Consider the following 20,444-nt stretch of genomic DNA (forward strand, 5'->3'; position numbering starts at 1 on the left):
AAAGCTAGAAAAATACAATGGCAATATAAATAGAGACTTTATTATTTGTGAAGAACATACCATATGAAATACACATTGAAAACAAATTGAATCCATTCTTTCACGGAGGAATTACAGTGATCCCAGGTAAAATAACAAGGAGAGAAGAAAAACGGGTAAGAAAAGCCATGTAATCCAGCCTTCTACTCGAGAGAGCCTGTGTGAGGCTCTTGGACACCACAACTCTGTGCTTGGCTGAAGTGTGATGGAAAGAAACCTCTGCCAAAAGAAGGGAAAAAAAAAAAAAGCCACGGAACACAGCCACATGGAGCAACAGCCCAATGCCAGACTGCTATTAACTTGTTTAAGTGTGGAAGAGAGATGAGCAGCAGGACCCTCCACAGCTCTTATAAAAACAGTGCCACAATACTTGATGTACTTTGCCAAATTAATTGAGATCTGGAAATAATAGCATAACATCAAATTTAATATTAGCTAAGCAGCTACCAAGCTGATTTCTAGGAGTACTGACTGGCCCATCCCTATTTTAAAAACTTCCAGTGAAACACCACTGCACCTATAGACGCAAACAAAGCAACAGACCTATTAATACCCCTTTCTGGTGCACAGCTATTCAGCTTTCCTGGGAAATAGCAGTGAATGTTTATAAAACAAATTTCCAACAAGCCTTTTCTTTTAGAAGACACAAAGAAATTAACAACAAAGTTTCAAAATACAATAAATTATTTACCTTCTAGATGATGCTGATCTGTTTCACTGACTAGTTCGCTGAATTGCCTTTTCTACATGAAAGCCTAACTAGGCACTTATGGAAACAACTTGAAGTAGTGCCACACACCATAAACACCCGATAGCACCACTCCCTCCACCTGCTGAAGAATTTGGTAATTAACGCAGAATGTGTTATTTGTGCCAAACCACTGTAGTCACTACCCCCTACCTACAAAATATACACAGATATTTCACCCTCAACCTCTTTTTCCACTTTCTGTCTTTCAGGGCACTACAGAAGTTCTTCTTGTATAAGATACAATTCCAAATGATAAATATCCTTACTTCTGCAATCCCCTTTCCCCTGACTCTTTTTTCTTTCTACAAACAGTTTTTTGTGGTGAATGACAGCAACTGTTTTTCCCATATTAAATGAATAAATATGAGCAAAAGGGAAAGTACACAAAATAAAAAGCACTATATTGGAATACAGTAAAAAGCTAAAAGACACAACACACCACTTTTCTCCAAAACAGAGTCAAACAGGTATTTGATCCCCAGGCTCTAACCAAATGGCTAGGACACAAATGACCCTGATTGCAGGGGCTGTGACAAATCCCGCTGACAGAGGCCCAGCTGCAATTCAGTATAGTACATGTTAAAAAGCAGTACTGAAAGCTTAATTTTTTACACTTAATTCTTTAGATTTTACACCTTTACAGTTTCCCTACTTTGTAGCAACCAGCTATTTGCAAACTCTTGATAGAAGCTGTGCCAACTTTTGGGACACTCCAGCACAAGTCAGCCGTAACTGGAATTTAAGGTGCTGACGCATCCAGAGCAAGATGTGGTAAAAACCAGTGCACCTCACTGAATACACCAGATTTTTCTCTTCTGCAAGAATATTTACTTCTGGTACAAAAGGTTGGTACAAGTTCAGCCAGGAATTTCAGGTCCTGTGGAGCTTTGCTACAATAGCAACACAACAGCCTTACCGCAACAGCTGCGCCACCCCAGTGTCCCCCTGTGCAAGGCACACAAGCCAGTGGAGCCTCCCTGGAATACACAGCTCAACAGACCTGCCAGCCTTGGCGCTCTGCTGAGGGTGCAGAGGCAACAATCGCTGCCCAGCACAGAACATCACAGCTCCACGTGGCAGCCCCAAACCTGGTTACGGACAACCAGCAACCCCGGTTATGGCTGCCAAGGGATCTTCTACCGCAACAGTTGATTCTGCTCATTCTTAGTCGATATAGCTAGAAAAGATTTAACCCTGAACATAACAGCTTTGTACCCCAGCATGAGTCCTCAGCATAAGGTATTTTATAAAAATTTGCCTTTCAGGGGCAACACTACTGTTAACCCAAACCAGTACGGTAAAAAGATGGTAACTTCATTAAGTTTCCCAGAGCCATACATATTCAACACAGCAAGCAACCCAGACTTCAGAACCATCATGCCTGCTGGTGAATAAAATGTAACATCTGGAAGTCCCTAAGTGCTCCCACTGAGCAGCATAACTGAAACCAGAATTTGGCCTGGTGTCTTCAAATCTTAACTTCAGTATCTCTACAAGACCATCTTTGCAGAACTGCCTGCATTTGCTTCAGATTCCGAATCAAAAGCCCTGATGAAATCCAGCACCAGTTTGTTTCATTAGCCAACAGGAAGTCAGACTCACAAAAGCGGTAGATGATTTCTGCCACCCCACAACTGAAGTCTTGACATTTTAAAGAGTGATTGAATAAAATATAACTCAAATGCAAAAGCAGTAAATAAATACTACATTCTTAAGTTAGCAGTATAAGATCTGTTAGCAACACCTTAAAAACCCACTCTCCTCAAGGGAACCAAACCACTGAATTCAGATTTGCTTCAATCTCATTCACTGTTTTTGTTCCCATTCTTGCAGCAGAGACACAGCAGAATAAAACAGACCTCTAACAGAACTTAACTTATAATACATTAAAATGCAATTAGACAATACAATAGTTTAGCTGGTATATGGACCTAAATACACTCTCAAGGGACAATTCAGCAGTGTCTGGGCAGAGATCGAACCAAGTGTGATAGTTCCCAGAAAGTTTCCACCAAAACTTTATCAGCATAGTGTATCCTGTTTGACAACAGACCAAACTCTGATCTCCACGTGCCCAGAGAGCAGGAGCGTGCAAATCTGCCAGCAGTACAGTTGTAGAGACACTTCAGGATTTGACAAGGGCTGACAGCATGTACAACCTTTGCAGGACATCGGGAGAGCAAGTAAGTTTCTACCAAGTTTTCACGTGTCAGAAGCCTAGAAATGCTATAGGAAGACCTTCAAAGTTTACTGCAAAAGCTTTGCAAATGCAGTGAGGTAAAAGAAGCAACTCACATTGGGTACACGGATAGCTAGGAAGCATGAACCAGCTAGTTTAGCACTGCTCCCGTTTCTAGTGTGCAAGGCCCCTCAGAAAGCAGAAACAGCCTCCTAACTTCATGGGAACGTAGTTACAGAATTATTTCCCCTTTTAAGCAGAAAGGGAACACACTGCATTTAGGCACTGGCATGGGGTGAACCTTGATGAGTGATGGCATTTCGCTTACAACTTTCTCTCTTTCAGCTATTTAGTCTATTTCATGAACTGCCTTGCCTGAAAAACTAGAAAAGGAAAATATTTATCCAAGTTACATGATTCATAGAAATGATATGTTAAATCATCTAAGGACTCATTTATCTCTCATAACACATGACTAAATCAAAGGGGATCTTAATCTAAAAATGGCTAATAAATGACTCATAAATGGCTAGTGATTCAAAAGGTTGGTGGACGCTTCTCTGTGAACCCTTACAATTTGCCATCCACACCTATCAGTTAAGTTCTTACATACAACCATGTAAAGGGAAGAGAAAATACCATCAAAGTAATGTGACAACAGTTTACAGCCCTTTTATGCTATTGTAACGATAAAGAAACATGGGGACTGAAGCCTCTCGCAACACACTGTAGAAGCTAACGCTACTAGGAAGACCAGGATCTGTTTTTGTAGCACTTTAGGCCCCCTTCCATGGGGTTTCCAGTGGAAATCACCAAGAGTGCACACGCATCTCGGTAGTTATGGTTATATCCGACCGTACGGGCTGTGAAGTACCTAAAAATCACGTGACTGACAACTGCTCGGAGAGCCGGAGTGCGGGGTGCCGTCCCCTGGAACACATCGGGCTTATTGCGGCACCGATAGCCGAGTCCTCGCGGTTCATCTGTCCGCGAGATGCTCATTCACAAGAAAATAAAAACTCAAGAAAGGACGACAGCCCGAGAAGAGAGAGGGACACCAGCTGCTGCCTGTAACCCTGAAACGGGGAGGCGCGGCGGCACCGGCGGTGACTAGCGGGCCGGCCAGCGCTCGCCCGCAGGCTCCTCGGCGCGGGGCGGCGGGGCCGTGCGGGCCGGGGGAGCCAGCGCGGCGCCCCCCGCTCCGGTGCCCGCCGGGGCTACCCGCAGCACCGCGCCCCTCCCCAGCTCCCGAGCGCGCTTCGCACCTGGGCCGGTGCCCGCTCCCCGGCGCGGCCGCCCCGGTCCGCTCGGCGCTGCCCCGCCGCACTCACCCGCTGCTGGAGCCGCCCGCTGGCGGCGGCCGTGGCCGCGCTGTGCCGCAGCTCCGCCGCCTGCCCCGGCCGCAGCAGGCTCCGAGTGAAGCGCCGCGTCCGCTCGCCGGCCATGGGCGCCGGCAGCCCCGCGCTCCGGCCGCCGCTCCCCGCCCGGGCCGAGGCGCCGTCAGGAAGCGGAACTGGGGGTTTCCCTCCCGCTCCCCCCGCTCGGGGGAGGTGTGCGGGGCGGGGGCCGCTCGACGCCGGGAAGGTCGCAGCCCCTCCCCGGGGAAGCGTCGCACCCCCGCCGCTGTCGTTGGCCATGTGCATCGCGGCCGAGCGCCGGCCCCGGGACGGCGCGGCGGGGACAACTCTGCTCCCGCCCTGGCAGCTCCGAGGCGGCTGCGCGCCGAGGGGGCGACGGAGGCCCCCGCGGGGGCTGAGAGGGAGCCGGAGCCGGGCCAGCGCAGGTACCCCTCTGTGCGTGCATGTGGTCACCGGAGGATGCTTTTCTAGGATGGCTGGCGGGCTGGGCTCGACGGAAGAGCTACTCTTGGTGTTAACCACTCGCCAGGGTGAGAACGTCAGCTCACCGTCCGAGCCCGGAGCCTGGCCACCAGGTTTCATGAGAAATCTAGTCTCTGGTCAGCCCCACCGTCCTTATTGCTGTGGGAAGCATTCGCCAAGCAGCAAGGACTGCTGCTGTGGCCCCTGCACCGAGTGAGGCTGGATGGCTTCCAGCCCTTCTGCCAGTTGGCATGGCATCCCTATTTCTTCACTATGGAAAACTCTGCCAATACACAATTAAGTTTAGCCATTTAAGCCCACAGAAGTTAGACAACAGTCACAGCTCCCTCCCTCGAGCAGAATTATCGTATCTTCTTTTAGCGGGGTTACAGCATTATGCCTTAACACTAAGCTGTAATGTAGCGAACATAGGATTGCTGAGAGCCATGTCTGAATTTCTTCACACCAGAGTACTTATAAAAATTCTGGATTGCAGAGGAGAATGTAATTCAGTTACACTGGTAGGTGTGGAAAGGAGGTAACCATGCAATCCCTGTAAGACAGAAGTGAAATAAAACCTGAGAACTTCAGGTGTAATCCCTGACAAGGCAATGATGCTGCAGAAGCGTGAGGGCACCATCTGAAGCTGCAGAAGCACTGAGGCACAAAACCCAGCAGTCACTTAACATTTATCTAGACTGTTGTATTATGAAATGAAATGTTACAAGAACTCCTGGCTTACATCCTCACAAGGAGCACACTGTCTGTTTCGAGGTAGTTGGCTGTAAGTCAGTGTAGGTATCAGCGTGCTATAAATTCACTGCAACCTGTGCATAGCTCCCAGTTCTTTCCTCCAAACTTACTAAAGATACCAAAGGCAGCAATAAGAGTGCATCACAGGCCAGAGCTTAAGTATTCCTTTGCAAGGGAAACATTTCTGAGTAAGCTGAATTATCTCAAGTCGGTTAAGCATGGTTTAAAACAAAGATACTAGTGTAGATATTTCTGAGATTGAACAGGTGTTATAATATCTTGGAGATTATACTTGTTTGAAGCTAAATCTCAGTAAGAAAGTACTACTGGATTTGAAAAGTTTTCTTGCTCTTGAGAAATTTGACACAAAAAAGCCATTGAGAGATGGAAAAAGGAGACTCCATTCACTTTGCAAACAATCCAGATAAGGCTCATTATAGGAAACTACAGCCTGATGTTACCAAGAAAAAAGTTAGTAGCCTCAGTTACTCTAAAGAAGCCTTCTTCCTCAACACAAAGATGTAATTTATGATAAAGTTGACTACAGTTTGTTGCAGACAGCAAAGAAAACACATTACATCTGTGGAAAAGGATAATGAAAATCAATGGTTTCTTCCATTCAATATGTGCATTAAATTCTGGAAAATGATTTTAAGAAAATAATCGCCATAATCCAGTTCAGGAACCTGCAGCCATCCCTGGCTTTGGGCACAGTGCTGTCACTGCTGCTCAGATGTGGTCAGCTCTGTGGTCAGGCAATAACAGCCTGTGATCCACATTACTTCTGTCTTCAACGACTATACACAGGCAAGCTAAGGGTTGAGTGAATATGCAGATAGTTGTCAGAGAGCAGGTGGTTGCTTAAATCTCTTAGCAGGCATCAAGAAATAAATGAGCCAGCTGTTTCTGCACTACAAAACATTTTCAAGCCTGAAGGAAAGCAAGAAATATCCACAAATACTAAAATAATGAGAAAAAAAAGGCAGTTGGATTAAATACAACAGATATTGTTGGTTATCATCATCTTAAGTAAACATTTAGCGATAGTCTGGACAATGATTTTTGTCAAAGATGAGCTGAGTCTGCCTCTGAAATTGTCACACACAGTGCAAAGCACAAGTATCCAGGAGTCTGTATGAATTTATTTGTTTACTAAGTAATTATTATGCAAAATTAATTATTTTGCTTTGTCTCAGGGTTCCTCTGTATTTTGGAAGTTTTTTAGTTTTCAGATTTCAGTCAGTTGTTACACAGGGCCACTGTACTTTTTTAAGAGTCTTTCCATTCAATTTTGAGTATCCCATAGTGTAGCTCTAGCATGACTGCTAAAAAGAAAAAAAAAGTATATAGTATACCCTCCTCCACCTTCAAAAAAACCTGTTAGCCTGATAAAACTGTAATTACCATTAGTGAAATAACAATAACAGCAGCGTTGTAGCTTTGGATATTCAGCAAGTCTTAAGCTAGAGATCAGAAGTTACAGAAACAAGTAATAATTAAAACAGTAGTTTGAAGACTATTCCTACAACTACTTAAAACTGACCCTAAGAGCTGGGTGATTATAATAGCATCACTGAGGGAGAGCAATTTTAGCACAGCAGATAATGGCTGCCAGAAAGTGTTTGGATTTGGTTTCCAATTCAAAACCAGTTTTGGATCTAGAACACTTTTTCTCAAAATTCAGGAATGTTTGGACCAATTTTGTTTCAATACTACTGGTAATCAGAAGCAAAATCTTCAATTTGCATTTGCTTTAAGTAGTAAGACCATGTGATTTTTGTCTCTTTTTAACCAAGAGTATGAAAACTGTTTTCATTCACAGCTGTGTGTTAGCTAGGATAAACAATAGTTGCACTTTCTCACAAACACAACAAAGAATCAACTCCCTAGTAGTGACTTCCCACAGGCATATAGCAAAAGAAAAGACATAGCAAAACTCAGTTTAGTGTGCTTCTTGAACAGGTTTGGTAACCTAACATTTCCAGTACTCCTTTTGAAGCAGATTACAGGAGTCTGTCATTATATACACCTCTGCTTGCAAGCTTACCCAGTATATATTGTCATGATTTTATAACACAGCAACTTCATTAGCAGAGGACTCCTGATCATGCCAAAAAGGTTACAAAGGAATGTGAGTGTTTAAACATTTTACCTAAGTTTTCTTTGTCCCTGAAACAGTCACTTATTTGATTTGTGAAAAAGTTGCTAGTTTTCTTCTCTCTCAAAGCTGATGCACGCAAATTTCAAAACAAACATTTTTTTCCTTGACATAATGCTGTCTCTCAGCCCCTACCTCTTCAATCACTGTTCGCAGCCTTAGTTCTGTACTGTTACCAGCACATGCTAACTGCAAAGTGAAACTAACAGCTGTGGTTTTTTTATTATCTGAGCTGCAAAAAATTTTAAACACACTGTATAATGCAGCTTGGGCTTTGTATAATTTTGTCTTGGGCTTTGAATTTCGTCCTGTGTGCAATGAGATTAATTCTCCTGTCCGTGTGGCCTCCCATAGCTTCCAGTACAATTTTAAATTGTCACTAACATGGCTGTTTGCTGGAATTTAGCAATCTCTATCACTATTGGTAGCACAAGAGAGTTAATTGTTTTAACATGATTTTAAGTGCAAGTGCCTTTTAAATTGGTCCAGCAATTCAGAAACTTGTAAGACCTCAGTATTCACTTCCCAACTTGTTCCCACTTCATCTGATTTATCATAACTGACAACATTGCACAATCTTTAACGCTTCTGCTACCTGCAGAACATAGCACACAACCGGCTGTATGTCTTTAATGGCTCAAGATGAAGCAGGTAATTAAATGTAAACCTCAAACACCAGGCAAACATGTATCCTTTTTACAGACTTATTGTTACAGTAATCACACTGTTGTAGAAGACAGGCTTTGTACTTGGTTTTACAGGCTCAAAGTCAGAATATTTTTCCTTAATTATGGAATACCAGATCTGACTTCATATTTAGTTACACTGCAGGGTTAAAATTCTTGTCCTTTTAGAGTGCTAGATATAAAAAGTTGAAGAGAAAAGAACACTGGAGGAAAAAATCTGCTATACTGAAAAGACAAAATAGTATTCAAGTACACAATTTCAATGAGAACAAAGGCATATACATATTTAATGGCATCTCTGATCAGGGCATGCAATCAGATAAGTGGCCAGAAAAATGAGTATGTCATGTGGACCTGACCTCATCCATACTTTTGAACTCTAGAGATACACTCCTCCCCCACCCCATGCCCAAAAATTTATACTACAAGAAAGATTTATCCACCCTAAACAGCTACTTTTGGGTAATTTGGCTTTGTCTTGTGAACAGAATGAGGCATAAATCGTGCATTGAAGTCAAGATAAAAAATCCTTTTCTCTGTGTTGAACTAAGAGCAGACACCCCCCTGGGGAAGAAAGGGAGTTATTCCATTTAGGATCATATATTCATGCAATAACACAGCAAGCAAAGTCACCTGCTATTTGAACATACAGACGCAACACGACAAGTTACCTACGTCTTTCTACAAGTGCCTCATGGGACAGGTAGAGCAGCTATTTTAAAAGATAAAACTTATTATAGGAGACAAACATGGAATGCAAAAGAAAAAAAAAAAGGAAAATTATTTTTATTCACAACTATACTTGGTATAAGAAATGTCAAATGCAAGGTTGCCTTGCAGTTAATGACAGAGGGCACTTTCAGCTCCCACTTCCCTCTACAGAAGCTGTAATGTTAGAGCTGCAGCTATTGAAGATTTAATATTTACTGACAGTTTTTATATGGCAGCATTTGCATGGTCTTAAATTTGTATAATATTAAATGTAAAGGGGACATTACCTAATGGTTAAGGCACTAGCCTGGACACCTGGGTTGACTCCTGTTCTGCAGAATTTATCTTAATCTGTTTGACATTTCTCTGAAAAATGGGAAAACAGCACTTCGCTGTCTCACTGTGGATGTAGTCTAAAGGTGTTCACAAGGTCCAAATGAGTAACAAGGCTAGTATGACTGGAAGTAAATATTTTTAAGAACAAAAGGAATGATAATTTAATGCTAATTATTTTAAATTGTTTATCAGTCTCATTCAGATCTGGAGTTCTACTGAAAATTTTAATCTAAATACTGTATAACATTTTCTGGCCAGCTCTATAATTCCAGTTAATCACTCTCCTCAGTAAAAAGGTTTCAATACTTTCCCCTTCAATATGGTACAAGTGCAAGATCAATATTGCTATGAGACATTCAGACACTACATTAAAAACAGCATTATAAACACCTAGCTAGAACATCTTTTAAAAAAGTGCTTTCCACTTCATCTGTGCAGAAATGAACCCTTAAATTTGCAACAGCTGTATTACCTTCTTAGGAGAAGATTCACATATGTATTTATGAAGCTTTATGGAGCAGAAGCATTACTCAGTGATTCACAAGACACTCATCCCGTAAGTGCTCTGGCACCCACAGGACTAAAAGCATCTTTAAATACAGAGTATCTGTCTTAAGGATGCAGAAAATAACAAGTTTGGGGTTTATTCATTTCACTCTGCAAAGCTGTTATGAATTCTCAGGCACAGCAGCACTGAGCACCACGGCCTTTCTAGGACTCATTCTTTACGTCCTCTCTCTGCTATGTCATTAGGTTCATTTTAGAAATTCTCACAAATTTCTAACATGGAGGCTGCAAGGAACATCCTGTCAAATCAGTTGTAAGTTCATCTTAATCACTGACTGATGTGTTCTCAATTTCAAAATATTTCTCCATTTTCAATGACATTAAGTTTACGTTGCTGAGTGATTCCATTTGGTACGACTGATAAAATTTCATTCATGATTTAGTTGTGACACCGAGCCACTTGTAAATAGACTGAGGTCGGTTGTCATGACAGGCACATATCCATGTCATATTTTGCATCAGATAAATTTTATATAATCACACAAACAGAACTATAGGTCACGCAAACTTCACCTTTTAAGGTAGAAATTCTACCTGTTCCACACAGCACTTGACATTATAGCCATCTCTCTCTTTTGAAAAACAAGCAGAAAACTTAAATATAAAATAACAGAAGCTTAAGGTAATTACATGTGATCACAGTCTTCATTTAGGAATATTCAGAGCACCTTGAAACTTCTAGTAAGAATACCACCTGCACATTTTTCAAGGCAAGATTAATTGTCTTCATGCTATTAATTCTCACTTTCATGTCCTGTACTTCCACAGAACGTATTCTTCTTCCACAGTAAGCATATTTTACCATTTGTGGAAGTCAACCAGGTCAAGATCCTGACCTTTCCATTTTTAAATGCTGTTTTTCCATGGTACTCTATACAAAGTGTACTTGGCATTGAGGATTGCATTCCAGAAGACTTCTTTTCTTTTCTAAACACATAGTCTGCTTGATTTTTCTACTGCCTGAAATGAGCAGTAGCATGGGTCTCATGACCTCTAAATTTTATCTAGAAATGCCTTTAGCCTGTTACCTCGCAGGTACAAATTCCCGATGGAAACGAACTGGGGCAAGTGCTGAATGCAACCATAATTGAATGGTTAACCCTCCTGAGTGACAGCTGGATGCTTTGCCATATTTTCCTTTTTACAAGCAGATATGGCACAAATCTCTATTCCTTCGAAAATGCAGAGCACATTGACTATAAGGTCTGTGGTATAAACAGCAAAACCTGCCAATCTCTCTTTACCTCTGCCAAACCTCTTGGGCATTGCATATACACAAATGCAGTCAACTCCTTTGAAAAGGGAGACAATAACCATAATCAAATAACATCCCAGACAACACAAGTAAGGCAGGAAGGCCAGTGTATAGTTCCATCGTTTTAAAAAAGCTGGAAAGGGGTCTCAAAAGAGTAAGGTCTAGTGCAAAGCAATAGGAAGTAAAGGCTGAGCCTATCATTGCCCACCTTGTGTGGTGGCTGGTTGGGGTGCAGAAAGATGCCTACAGCAATATCTTGCTCCCAGATCCAGGAAACAGCTGCCCTGGAGCCTGCAAATTCTACATGGCAGAACATGAATGAAAATGATACAACTATGGGACATTGTTCAGTACCTTATTTTGGAGAGGAATTTTTTTTTCTTCTTCTTCTTTTGCTCAATTTGAGCAAAAAGCTGGAAGAGTGGATGCAAATCTGCCTGCTGGAGTTTGCAGTCAGAGCACTCCATGTGTGGAGGAGGCTGAACAGGGAATACATCCCACCAGTTTGTGCATTCCTAACCACAGCCAGGAGCTGCAGCAAGTGGCTGCTCCCCTATCTTTGCCTCCTCCCACTATCTCCCATTGGTAAATTCTGCCTGCACAGGTGGAAAAATTGTCCTCAAATGTCACAGGGAAAGCACGGGCCTTTCCTCTGCTCCCTCCAAGACCACTCCATCGGCCACACTAGAAAAGTGAGTAGGACCTGCTGCAGCAGTGCAAGCCCTCCTGAGTGCCGGGCTGTTCCACAGCTGTACCACATCCCTGCCTGCAGCACACGGACTGGTCCCTACCACAACACACACCCCCACACCAGCTCTCGACGATCGCTCCTCAAAGTGGAAACATGGCCACGCCATGTGGTTTTGTTCTCTGTTTCTCCTTCTGCCTCTCACACAAAATGTTTGAAATCACTTTCGGTTTTGCTACATGCACAAGCACTGTCTGAGAGACTAAGTCCCCCCACTTGCTTTGCCACCAAAATGCAGAAAGATTTAAGGTGCCTGCTACAGCCCCTCTGGAATCTCATCTGGACACTGCAAAACATCATTGCCAGAGATGACTTATTTGTGGAAAACACTCAGAATAGCTTTCAAGGGCAAATTAATATAACCCGATATTCTTTAAAACATTCAGAGACCTGCATTTTCCATGCTAGAAGGCTCTTCTTCTCACCCTTACTTCTGAGTCAGAGGAACTGAACAAAGTGCTACACCCTAAACACGTGTCAGAAAGAAAATGTAAACAGGCATTCTTGAAATTTACTTTGTAGAGGCTTATTTTGCCAGAGCTTGCTGCTTTGTTCTTGCCTTACAGGGGAGTTTGTAGAATAAAAAGGGAAATAACCAGATTACCTTCCCTGTCTTCCTTATTTTCAGTCACAAACAAGTAAAAAAACCCCATAAAAATAATAATAATTAAAAAAAAAATCTCAACAACCCTCATGGATGCTACAGCAGGAGAAGGAGAGGGAAAAGGTCCTCACTGAAGTATGATCTCTTTGTCTAGCAGCTGATTATAACTGAAGTTTGCAAGCGCAACTCTGGAGTTTAATTTCTGTGAGTTTAGAAGCCACCTCTGTGTCTGATTTGCTTGCATCATACAAATATTTTAAGTTTGTCTGCCTTTGAGTAATCACTTGCTATTTACAAACCGCAACACTAGAATGGCAATAGGCTTAGTTTTAATTTATATCTAGATACATAATAAATTAAAATGACTGATTGTATTTTAAACAAAAATCCTTTCCACCTATCCAGCAACAGGGTCAATTTGAGGTCAAGCTCAAGCTGTAACTCATATGATGTAAATGGAAGCAGCAGGCAGTGTGAGCATATTACACACTGGAGAATCAAATGTCATTGTTCAGTTGGATTTCTTGAAACTTTGGGGTAACATGATAACATCTACAAGTAAAAGTACTAATACTGTGACAGAATATAAAAATACTAATAATATTAGGAAGTGATTTGTTATAAAAAGAAAGCACAGGCAGACATGATAGCTGCATAGCTTCTAATGGAGACAGCTACCCAAGGAGACCAACTGAAAATCTGAAGTTGAACTTTTGCCAAAATCACTCAGCATACAATAGCTCTGTCCCACTGACTGTAACAATGGCAGGTGCCAGCATCTCTCTCCTTTTTCTGTACTCATAAATAAAAACATTCAGCACGATGGAATAAGAAGTACTCTGCTTAGGGTAACACTATATACTTAATGTAACTAGAGGAGAGTGTTAAAAAACTGTCTTGCAACTGTACTCTGAAGCTGTTATCAGATTCTTGATTTTAGTCGATCGTAATGATACATCACATTATTGAGACAGATCAGATCTCATTAAAGTTAATAGGACTAAACCCACTAAGTTCCCTGGGCTTTGGCATTCTCCTCCTGCATAAGCAAAAAGTTTCCAACTTACCACTGAAGTACATTTTTTAATATGAAGGACAAACTCTCCTGAAATGTACACATGTATTCTTATTCAGTTGCCACAGAAGTTAAACTAATGCGTGTGTGGGGCAAAGAAAGACGTGATCATACCATTTAAGAGAATATTTTTGCAATAATTAACAACTCCTTTCATCTACGCTACCTTTTATTTTGCCGTCTGTACAGTGGCAAGTAGAGTCCCTCATTTCTCCAAGTGCAGAAAACAAAGTAAGTTTAAAAGGTGGCCTTCACTGTTACCTTCTACAGTGAAAACAGTCATCCAGAACGTTTTTGGTTCAGCTTTTTCCCTCAGCACCTATGATAATAAGCCATCTTTTTTTTTTTTCACATTTACTTACTGCAACATTTATTATCAGCTGCGACAGGTATTCCCAGCAGGCCAAATCACCGTTGCATCCAGGTCCAAATGAGGTTCCAATACAGCCCCACTCTTTCTCAGCAGTTTGTAAAGCAACAATCAACTGGGAATGAATCATAGGTGTGTCAGAAACAAGGGGAGAGAAATCAGGTGCTTCCTCCTACCCACATCCAGAGAGCTGATGGGACCAGGAAACTGAAACTGCTTCGGCACTGCAAGAAGCAGGTGGAGTTCACAGAAGTGTAAAAAGCCAAACTAGATGCTGAGAAGGTGCCATTTAAACAAAGTGTTCTTAAAACAGTACATTCAGAAAGCCGAAAAAAATATAAAACTTTAAACGTGTAACAAAGAAAGCACAAATATTACAGGATGCACTAGTGCACTACCTGAGATTTGATACTGCACATGAACACAGACATTTACTGTGGATGTTTTTCTCCTAGATCAGTGGGCTGAGCAACTAGATAGCAAACTTTAAAAAAAAAAAAGCCTCTAGCATCAGCATCTGCCTCCATGCCCACCTGCCTTTCGCTGTGCCCCTGGGCCCATTGCAATGAGACTGCTGCTCGGTTTTCCGAGCTGCTTGGTCTTCCTTAAGGCCAATTCTTCAACTTCTTCTCGGAGTAAGACATTTTCTCCTTACTCTGCCATAAGATTACATGGATCTGTGACACTTAATAGTTCCCTTGAAAGATAATAGCAAAAGCATCAGCAGCTAACATCAAGATTACTTTTATGACTAGAATATAATTACTTATCACTAATAGCACACTAATAATTATAGTTCTCTGAATTCCCAGGGAGTCCCTGATTGTGTCATTCAATGTTGTTTTTATGCAGACCCCGACAGCTTAAAACTCTTAGGCTCAATTTCTCACCATGTTACACTCACATAGAAGTGGAACAATGCATTCATCAGGCATAATACGTGCTATCAACAAAAGCATGGAGATTACCCATTTCTCCCTTCTTAGGCTCGCACTGTAAAGTCTCTCCTTAAAGCCATATCCCTACCCAGATTTTGCTTGAGGTGGCAACACTTGAGTTTTTGCCAGCTGATTAGTCACAGGTGGGAGATAAGCACTGCCCCTGTAAATGCTTTCCCGCCAATACTGCTAAGTTACAATTAGATGATTAAAACAGAAAAAGTAGTAATAATCCATTAATACTAAAACTTCATTTCACTTGTAATTATTCATTCCATTTTACACTCTCTCTCCTTAACTCAGCTTGCCTCAGGTTATGTAAGGAAGCCTTTATGTAGAACAGACATGTATGGTCATAGGGGTTGTAAGAGTTATCTTCCTTTTTGGAGGCAAAGTCAAGGCTATCTCCAACACTTGGTATTATGTGCCTTCCCTCCACACACCCTCTGCCTTCTTTGCTTCCTGGACTAAACTCTCTAGCTTTTCTCATCTCCAAGAGATTTATTTGCTTTTACAGTGACATCACCATCTTGGTGTTCCTAAGTGCCAGATGCTCCTGCATCTTTCTGCTGCTTGGTTTGTTAACTCTCCCATTTCACACTTGTGCACGAGTTCACTGAAATGCAATGCTTTTGTTCTAGACTGAATGCCAATTGGTGAATTTCAGACCACTTATTACATTTCTGAATATTGTTATCTTCTGCATCAAAGCACTTACAACCCTTTGCTGCACAGCATCATCTACGAATGTTAATAGATAATATTTGTTCTACTCTAATGTCACTAGTGAAAATACTAATTACAGTCAGGCCAGTGCTCTCCTGTTTTACCAAACCAATTGATACCTAACATTTGGACAGTTCACAACCAGTTGCGTACTCAGCTAATGATACTTTCATCTAGACCATGCTGCCTTAGTCTGTTTATAAGAATGTCATGTGGGAATGTGTTATGAGTGTAACCCATATCAGATACAGCACAACCCTGCTCTGGAAGGTGAGCTGTCAAAGAAGAAAATTTCACTATCTGAATGCAAATATTTTGACAAATCTATTGCTTAGGTAATCTGGGCTATGCAGTGCATAGAGAAGAAACAAGAGCATCATCTTGAAAGAAAGGGATTCGGAAGAACTCGGCTGAACAGTAAGATGACCTGAGAATTCCAGCATTCCAGATGAGTGCCCCGGCCACCAAGCTGCTGGATAAGACATGCATGCTATTTTGTTTCACTATTGAGGGATGTTCTCCATAACAACCCTGCCCCAGTCTGTTAGGCAGACTTGGAAAGTATCAGATTGTGGTCTGCAGGTAAGTCAGAAGGATGCAGACTGTGAATCCTCAAAGGGTTTAAGTGTTACTTTCATGCACTGGTACTTAATGCTGCCTTGAATGAGATACTCGGGACATCTCAAGAAGCCAAAATGTGATGACTAAGGGTACTGGTATAAATCTGGACAGCAGCAGAAGACAAGCAGAGTCAAACTATTCTGAATTTTAATTTTGTAGGAAAGTAGCAGCCACGTACTTTTACTTTATGTGATGTTAAAACCCATAGTTGGTCAGTGAGATTTTTATGCTGTGCCTTCTTTGTCTCGCTTTGTGTGGGCACACAGCAGCTTTTGGTAGACTCTTCAATAAATCAGCATTTTGAAACAGTGAGGAATTTCAAATAACAATAAAAGCCAACCAGATCCATATCCTTCCCAAGACTATGCAGTGTAAAGGTTCAGAGTGGAAGCAGAGAAAGTGAGTCAGGCACAGGATCAAAGTAGTAAAACTGGCAGAAACATCTAATCAGTGATGTGCCTATCCAAAGTAGCTAATTAAGGAGATACTGCAATAGACAAAACAATTCCTGTAGAACTGTTTTAAGGAATAGCATCACAGAACAAACGATACAAGTTTGCCATGTTCCTGTTAAGGTCAAAGTCTATAGTACAATGAAAATTGAGCATGTCTTCTATCAAGACCACTACGTACTCTTTTTTCCCAGACTGTTTGTAGCTACCACTGGATTTGCCCAAGAGTGGGAACAGCACAGAAAGACTGAAAGGTGTCTAGTGCAGCCCAGATGTTCAAGAGCTAAAGCATTGAATATAACAATGCTACAAGTTAACAGACATTCAGGTTCCTACAAACACTGTATTTCTGTGTTTGGAAAACAGTGGACTTTAATATGCTGGTTGAGGATTTCTGTAATGAAAACAAGTTCTGTTGAGAGATTAGGGCAATAGGACAAAAGGCCTGGAGTAAGCCAACTTCTATTAACAAAGGAGAATTCAAAATTATGACGAAAATATATAAAATACAGACTTGCATGTTTAAATGCAGGGATGTACTGTACCCCTACAAGAACATGGTCTGCTTCTCTTAGATTTTTCAGCATATGATTTATATACCTGCACAGTTACCCTGCCAGAGAACTATATCTAGTTTGTAGAGGTAGGGTAGAGATCAGTGTTTGTATGTGTGTTACAGTACTATAACATTTAGCTAGTATGTTCCAGTACTGGATTTTAAGTCAGTCTCTAAAAAATGTACCCCCTTCCCACACACCTTGTCTTTATGTATATATAGGACAGTAACATTTAAGTGTAGAGTAAATATACAGTATACAGGAAATAAAATTTTAAGAGCTCTTCTTCAGCAAAAGCTTTTCAAATGGAAATACCATATACGTTAATGTTTTGCTTCACTTTCTTTCAATACCAGAGGGAAAAGGTTGGAGTGCTTAGAATTTGGAATGTTCTGCGATAATTTTGCATTAAACTCAGCATAGCACTGGGCAAATTAGCCCTGTTCATATCATCTTGCTGGTGAGAATGTGACATGTTTCATGTCTAGTTTTATACTAGATACCACATATTAGTCATGGTACCCCACTTCCTTCCAGTCTTTGCTAACTTGTCATTATCATTGACTACTTTTAGTCTATATTTAACCCTACATATTGTTTAGTACAGTATTTAAACTGTTTGTCCACCTTATGAATACAACAAATTGCTTTCTCAGCTTTTCATCTGATGTTTTTGAACTTTTTCTGAAACTACATACATATAAACACAGATGCCACATGCAAACACATGCAACAGGACCATCAGTATTTAAGTCAGAAAATAAGAGAAACATGTACATCTTGTTCTTCAGTGGATCCTCTCATAACATGGGTTTATATAGAAAAAAAAGGCAGGAAATCACTTTCCCAAATGGTCAATATCAGAATACAGTACTTTCAGGATTAAGGGAAGACTTGAAGGCAGGAAATTTGGTTTGGGGTTCCAGCCTTGGCTTTGGAGCAGATCAAAAGGCAGTTGAAAACATAGCTGTACTAAACACAGAATACTTCGCCATTCTTGTAGAATGCCAAAGTACAAGGTTATGTTCACTCTTTTTCGTATGTGTGTGTTCTCCTTCTGTATTTCCACAGAGACCTGAATTATCTTTGTACAGTGTTAGGGCTTCACTGAGACAGAGGAGTTCCTGCTGCTTACAGTATAGCCAAAGGAATGGGAAACATGGGCTTGAAATCTCTCAAGAAGTGGAAAAACTATTCCCATCTACTATTTTCTACGCAAGCAGTCCAAATGCAAAATCCCAAAAGCCAAAGTGGTTTTAAGAGGAGAGTTTAGGACAAGAAATTCCTGCACAGCTTTTGCTTAAGAAAGGTGTCTTGAAACAACCACTTAGCCACAACTGAGCCTGCTCCTCTCACCATGTGCTCTGAGAAACACGCTGTTAGACCCACCAGGCACCCTGGAATGGAGCAGGGCTGGCTGTACTGCTTACGCACTTAGGCAGCAGTTTGGCAGGATTTGCAGGATCACAACTTTGCACCTAAATCACCGGATCTCCACTTGGCTGCATGCTGGGTGGCAAATCCCTTTTTGGGAGTTAGCTTCAAATCTCCACCATGTTCAAACACAGCCCATGGTTGGCGGCCCCTCCAGGAAAGAGCCCACCAGCTGGGATATCATCTGCAGAGTAGTGCCATCTCCTGTTAACTCTTAGTAGCCCCCAAACAGCCAGAGATTTTTAACTATTTGGCACACTGTTCTCAAGAGAAAGAGAGTAGAAAAAAAAAAGGTCTGTAAGTATCACAACTGTTTTTTGAGAATGGCAAACATTAGAACATTTATCTAGAGTCAGTGGCCTAGAAAAGTGCACACATCTTCTGTGCCAGATGTGCTGCATATTCTTAAGGAAAGCGTAAGCCATTACCTAACAGTCTACCCACAACTTTGCATTTACATGACATATTTGTCCCCATTTACAGATATTATTTTCTTCCACAGACTTTAAAAAGAATTTTCCACCCATTCCCAAACTTAAATTCTATTCCTCTCTCAGCAGTAGAAGTCAAAGTAATATATAATTTTACCAGTCAAATACACAGATCACATTGGTGGGAAAGCTGGGCAGGATGCAAGGCTGCCACAGTGGGGAAAGAGAAGTGGGAAGGGAGCGACAGTTGGCACGACTGCAGCTGTGGGCTGGCACCACTCTCTGCCTGGCCGTGACCTGCGGGTTCCCATCAGAACAGTTATTTTATAGGGAAGTGAAGAAAGGAAGAAAAGAACAAAAGCCTAAAACATGGATTTAAGGTCTCTCTTTAACTTTAAAACTTCCACGCTTAGAGAGTATATTTCTTATTTCAGATTCCACAAGTTTGATCCAGTGACTTTTCCCCCTTCATAGCCCTAAAAATGCTTTCCATATGTTTTACATTCTTCTAATATATTTTCCGTCTATATGATACATTGTCTATCCCATTTCTATTCAGTCCTTTTGTCTAATCAACAGGACACTCTGATCCAATAATTAATTTGCCAGCTCCAGGCTCAAAGTTCTCTGTTATCTAGGAGTACTCCTATTACTAAGAGTAATTTGCTAATATACCAAAGGTAGCACTGCAGATGCTGGTGGCCTTGCTTTTGCAATATTAATTAGTAAGAATCATATTCCACAATGCTCTAGGTTACAGCTGCCCCAAAACATATGCTTATAATTTCCTCCTGGGTTGAAACTTCTCCAGCATAAATTATTTTCTCGTGATCCCAATCTGTGTAAGTGTTCTAGTGCCCAGGACAGTCTGAAGTGTATTGGATTGCATTTGTTTCAATTTAGCAGTCTTTGTTGATTAATAGCTCTTAACTCATCTCCTCACACAATTTCCTCCAAGTATTCAGATAATCCATCTTCCACTGCCAGTGTTAAATAAAAGTATCATCTTCCCTTTAGAGAATATCATGGTGGGGTTCTCACTCCCCAGAACTAACATAACATTTCATACCTCGGTCTCCTAGCTGTCTTTCCCCAAGCCATTCACAGCCTAATGAATGTCTGCTCCCAGATCATTCCCCTTTAGGAGCTTTTCATCCTCTAGACCATTCTGTACAGAACAGACATTTTGTGGTCCTAATAGGGAAATAACTGGTTTACTCTGGTTTGATTATG

At 41.4% G+C, this 20,444-nt stretch overlaps 1 protein-coding gene across 9 annotated transcripts in view; it reads right to left on the reverse strand.

Annotated features, from left to right (window-relative positions):
* DOCK10 (dedicator of cytokinesis 10) overlaps positions 1-4,616 on the reverse strand; it is a 154,474-nt gene extending 149,858 nt beyond the window's left edge. For 5 of the 9 annotated variants that reach the window (XM_071812468.1, XM_071812463.1, XM_071812466.1 and 2 more), the window contains exon 1: positions 4,301-4,616. In XM_071812468.1, the coding sequence (XP_071668569.1) occupies positions 4,301-4,612 (312 nt within the window). In that variant the 5' untranslated portion in view covers positions 4,613-4,616. The remainder of the gene's footprint in view (positions 1-4,300) is intronic. The other 4 variants (XM_071812464.1, XM_071812467.1, XM_065844303.2 and 1 more) reach the window with 2 other exon arrangements.
* Between the last annotated feature and the right edge of the window lie 15,828 nt (positions 4,617-20,444).

Source organism: Patagioenas fasciata, chromosome 9 (assembly GCF_037038585.1).
Source record: "Patagioenas fasciata isolate bPatFas1 chromosome 9, bPatFas1.hap1, whole genome shotgun sequence".
Lineage (NCBI taxonomy): Eukaryota > Metazoa > Chordata > Aves > Columbiformes > Columbidae > Patagioenas > Patagioenas fasciata.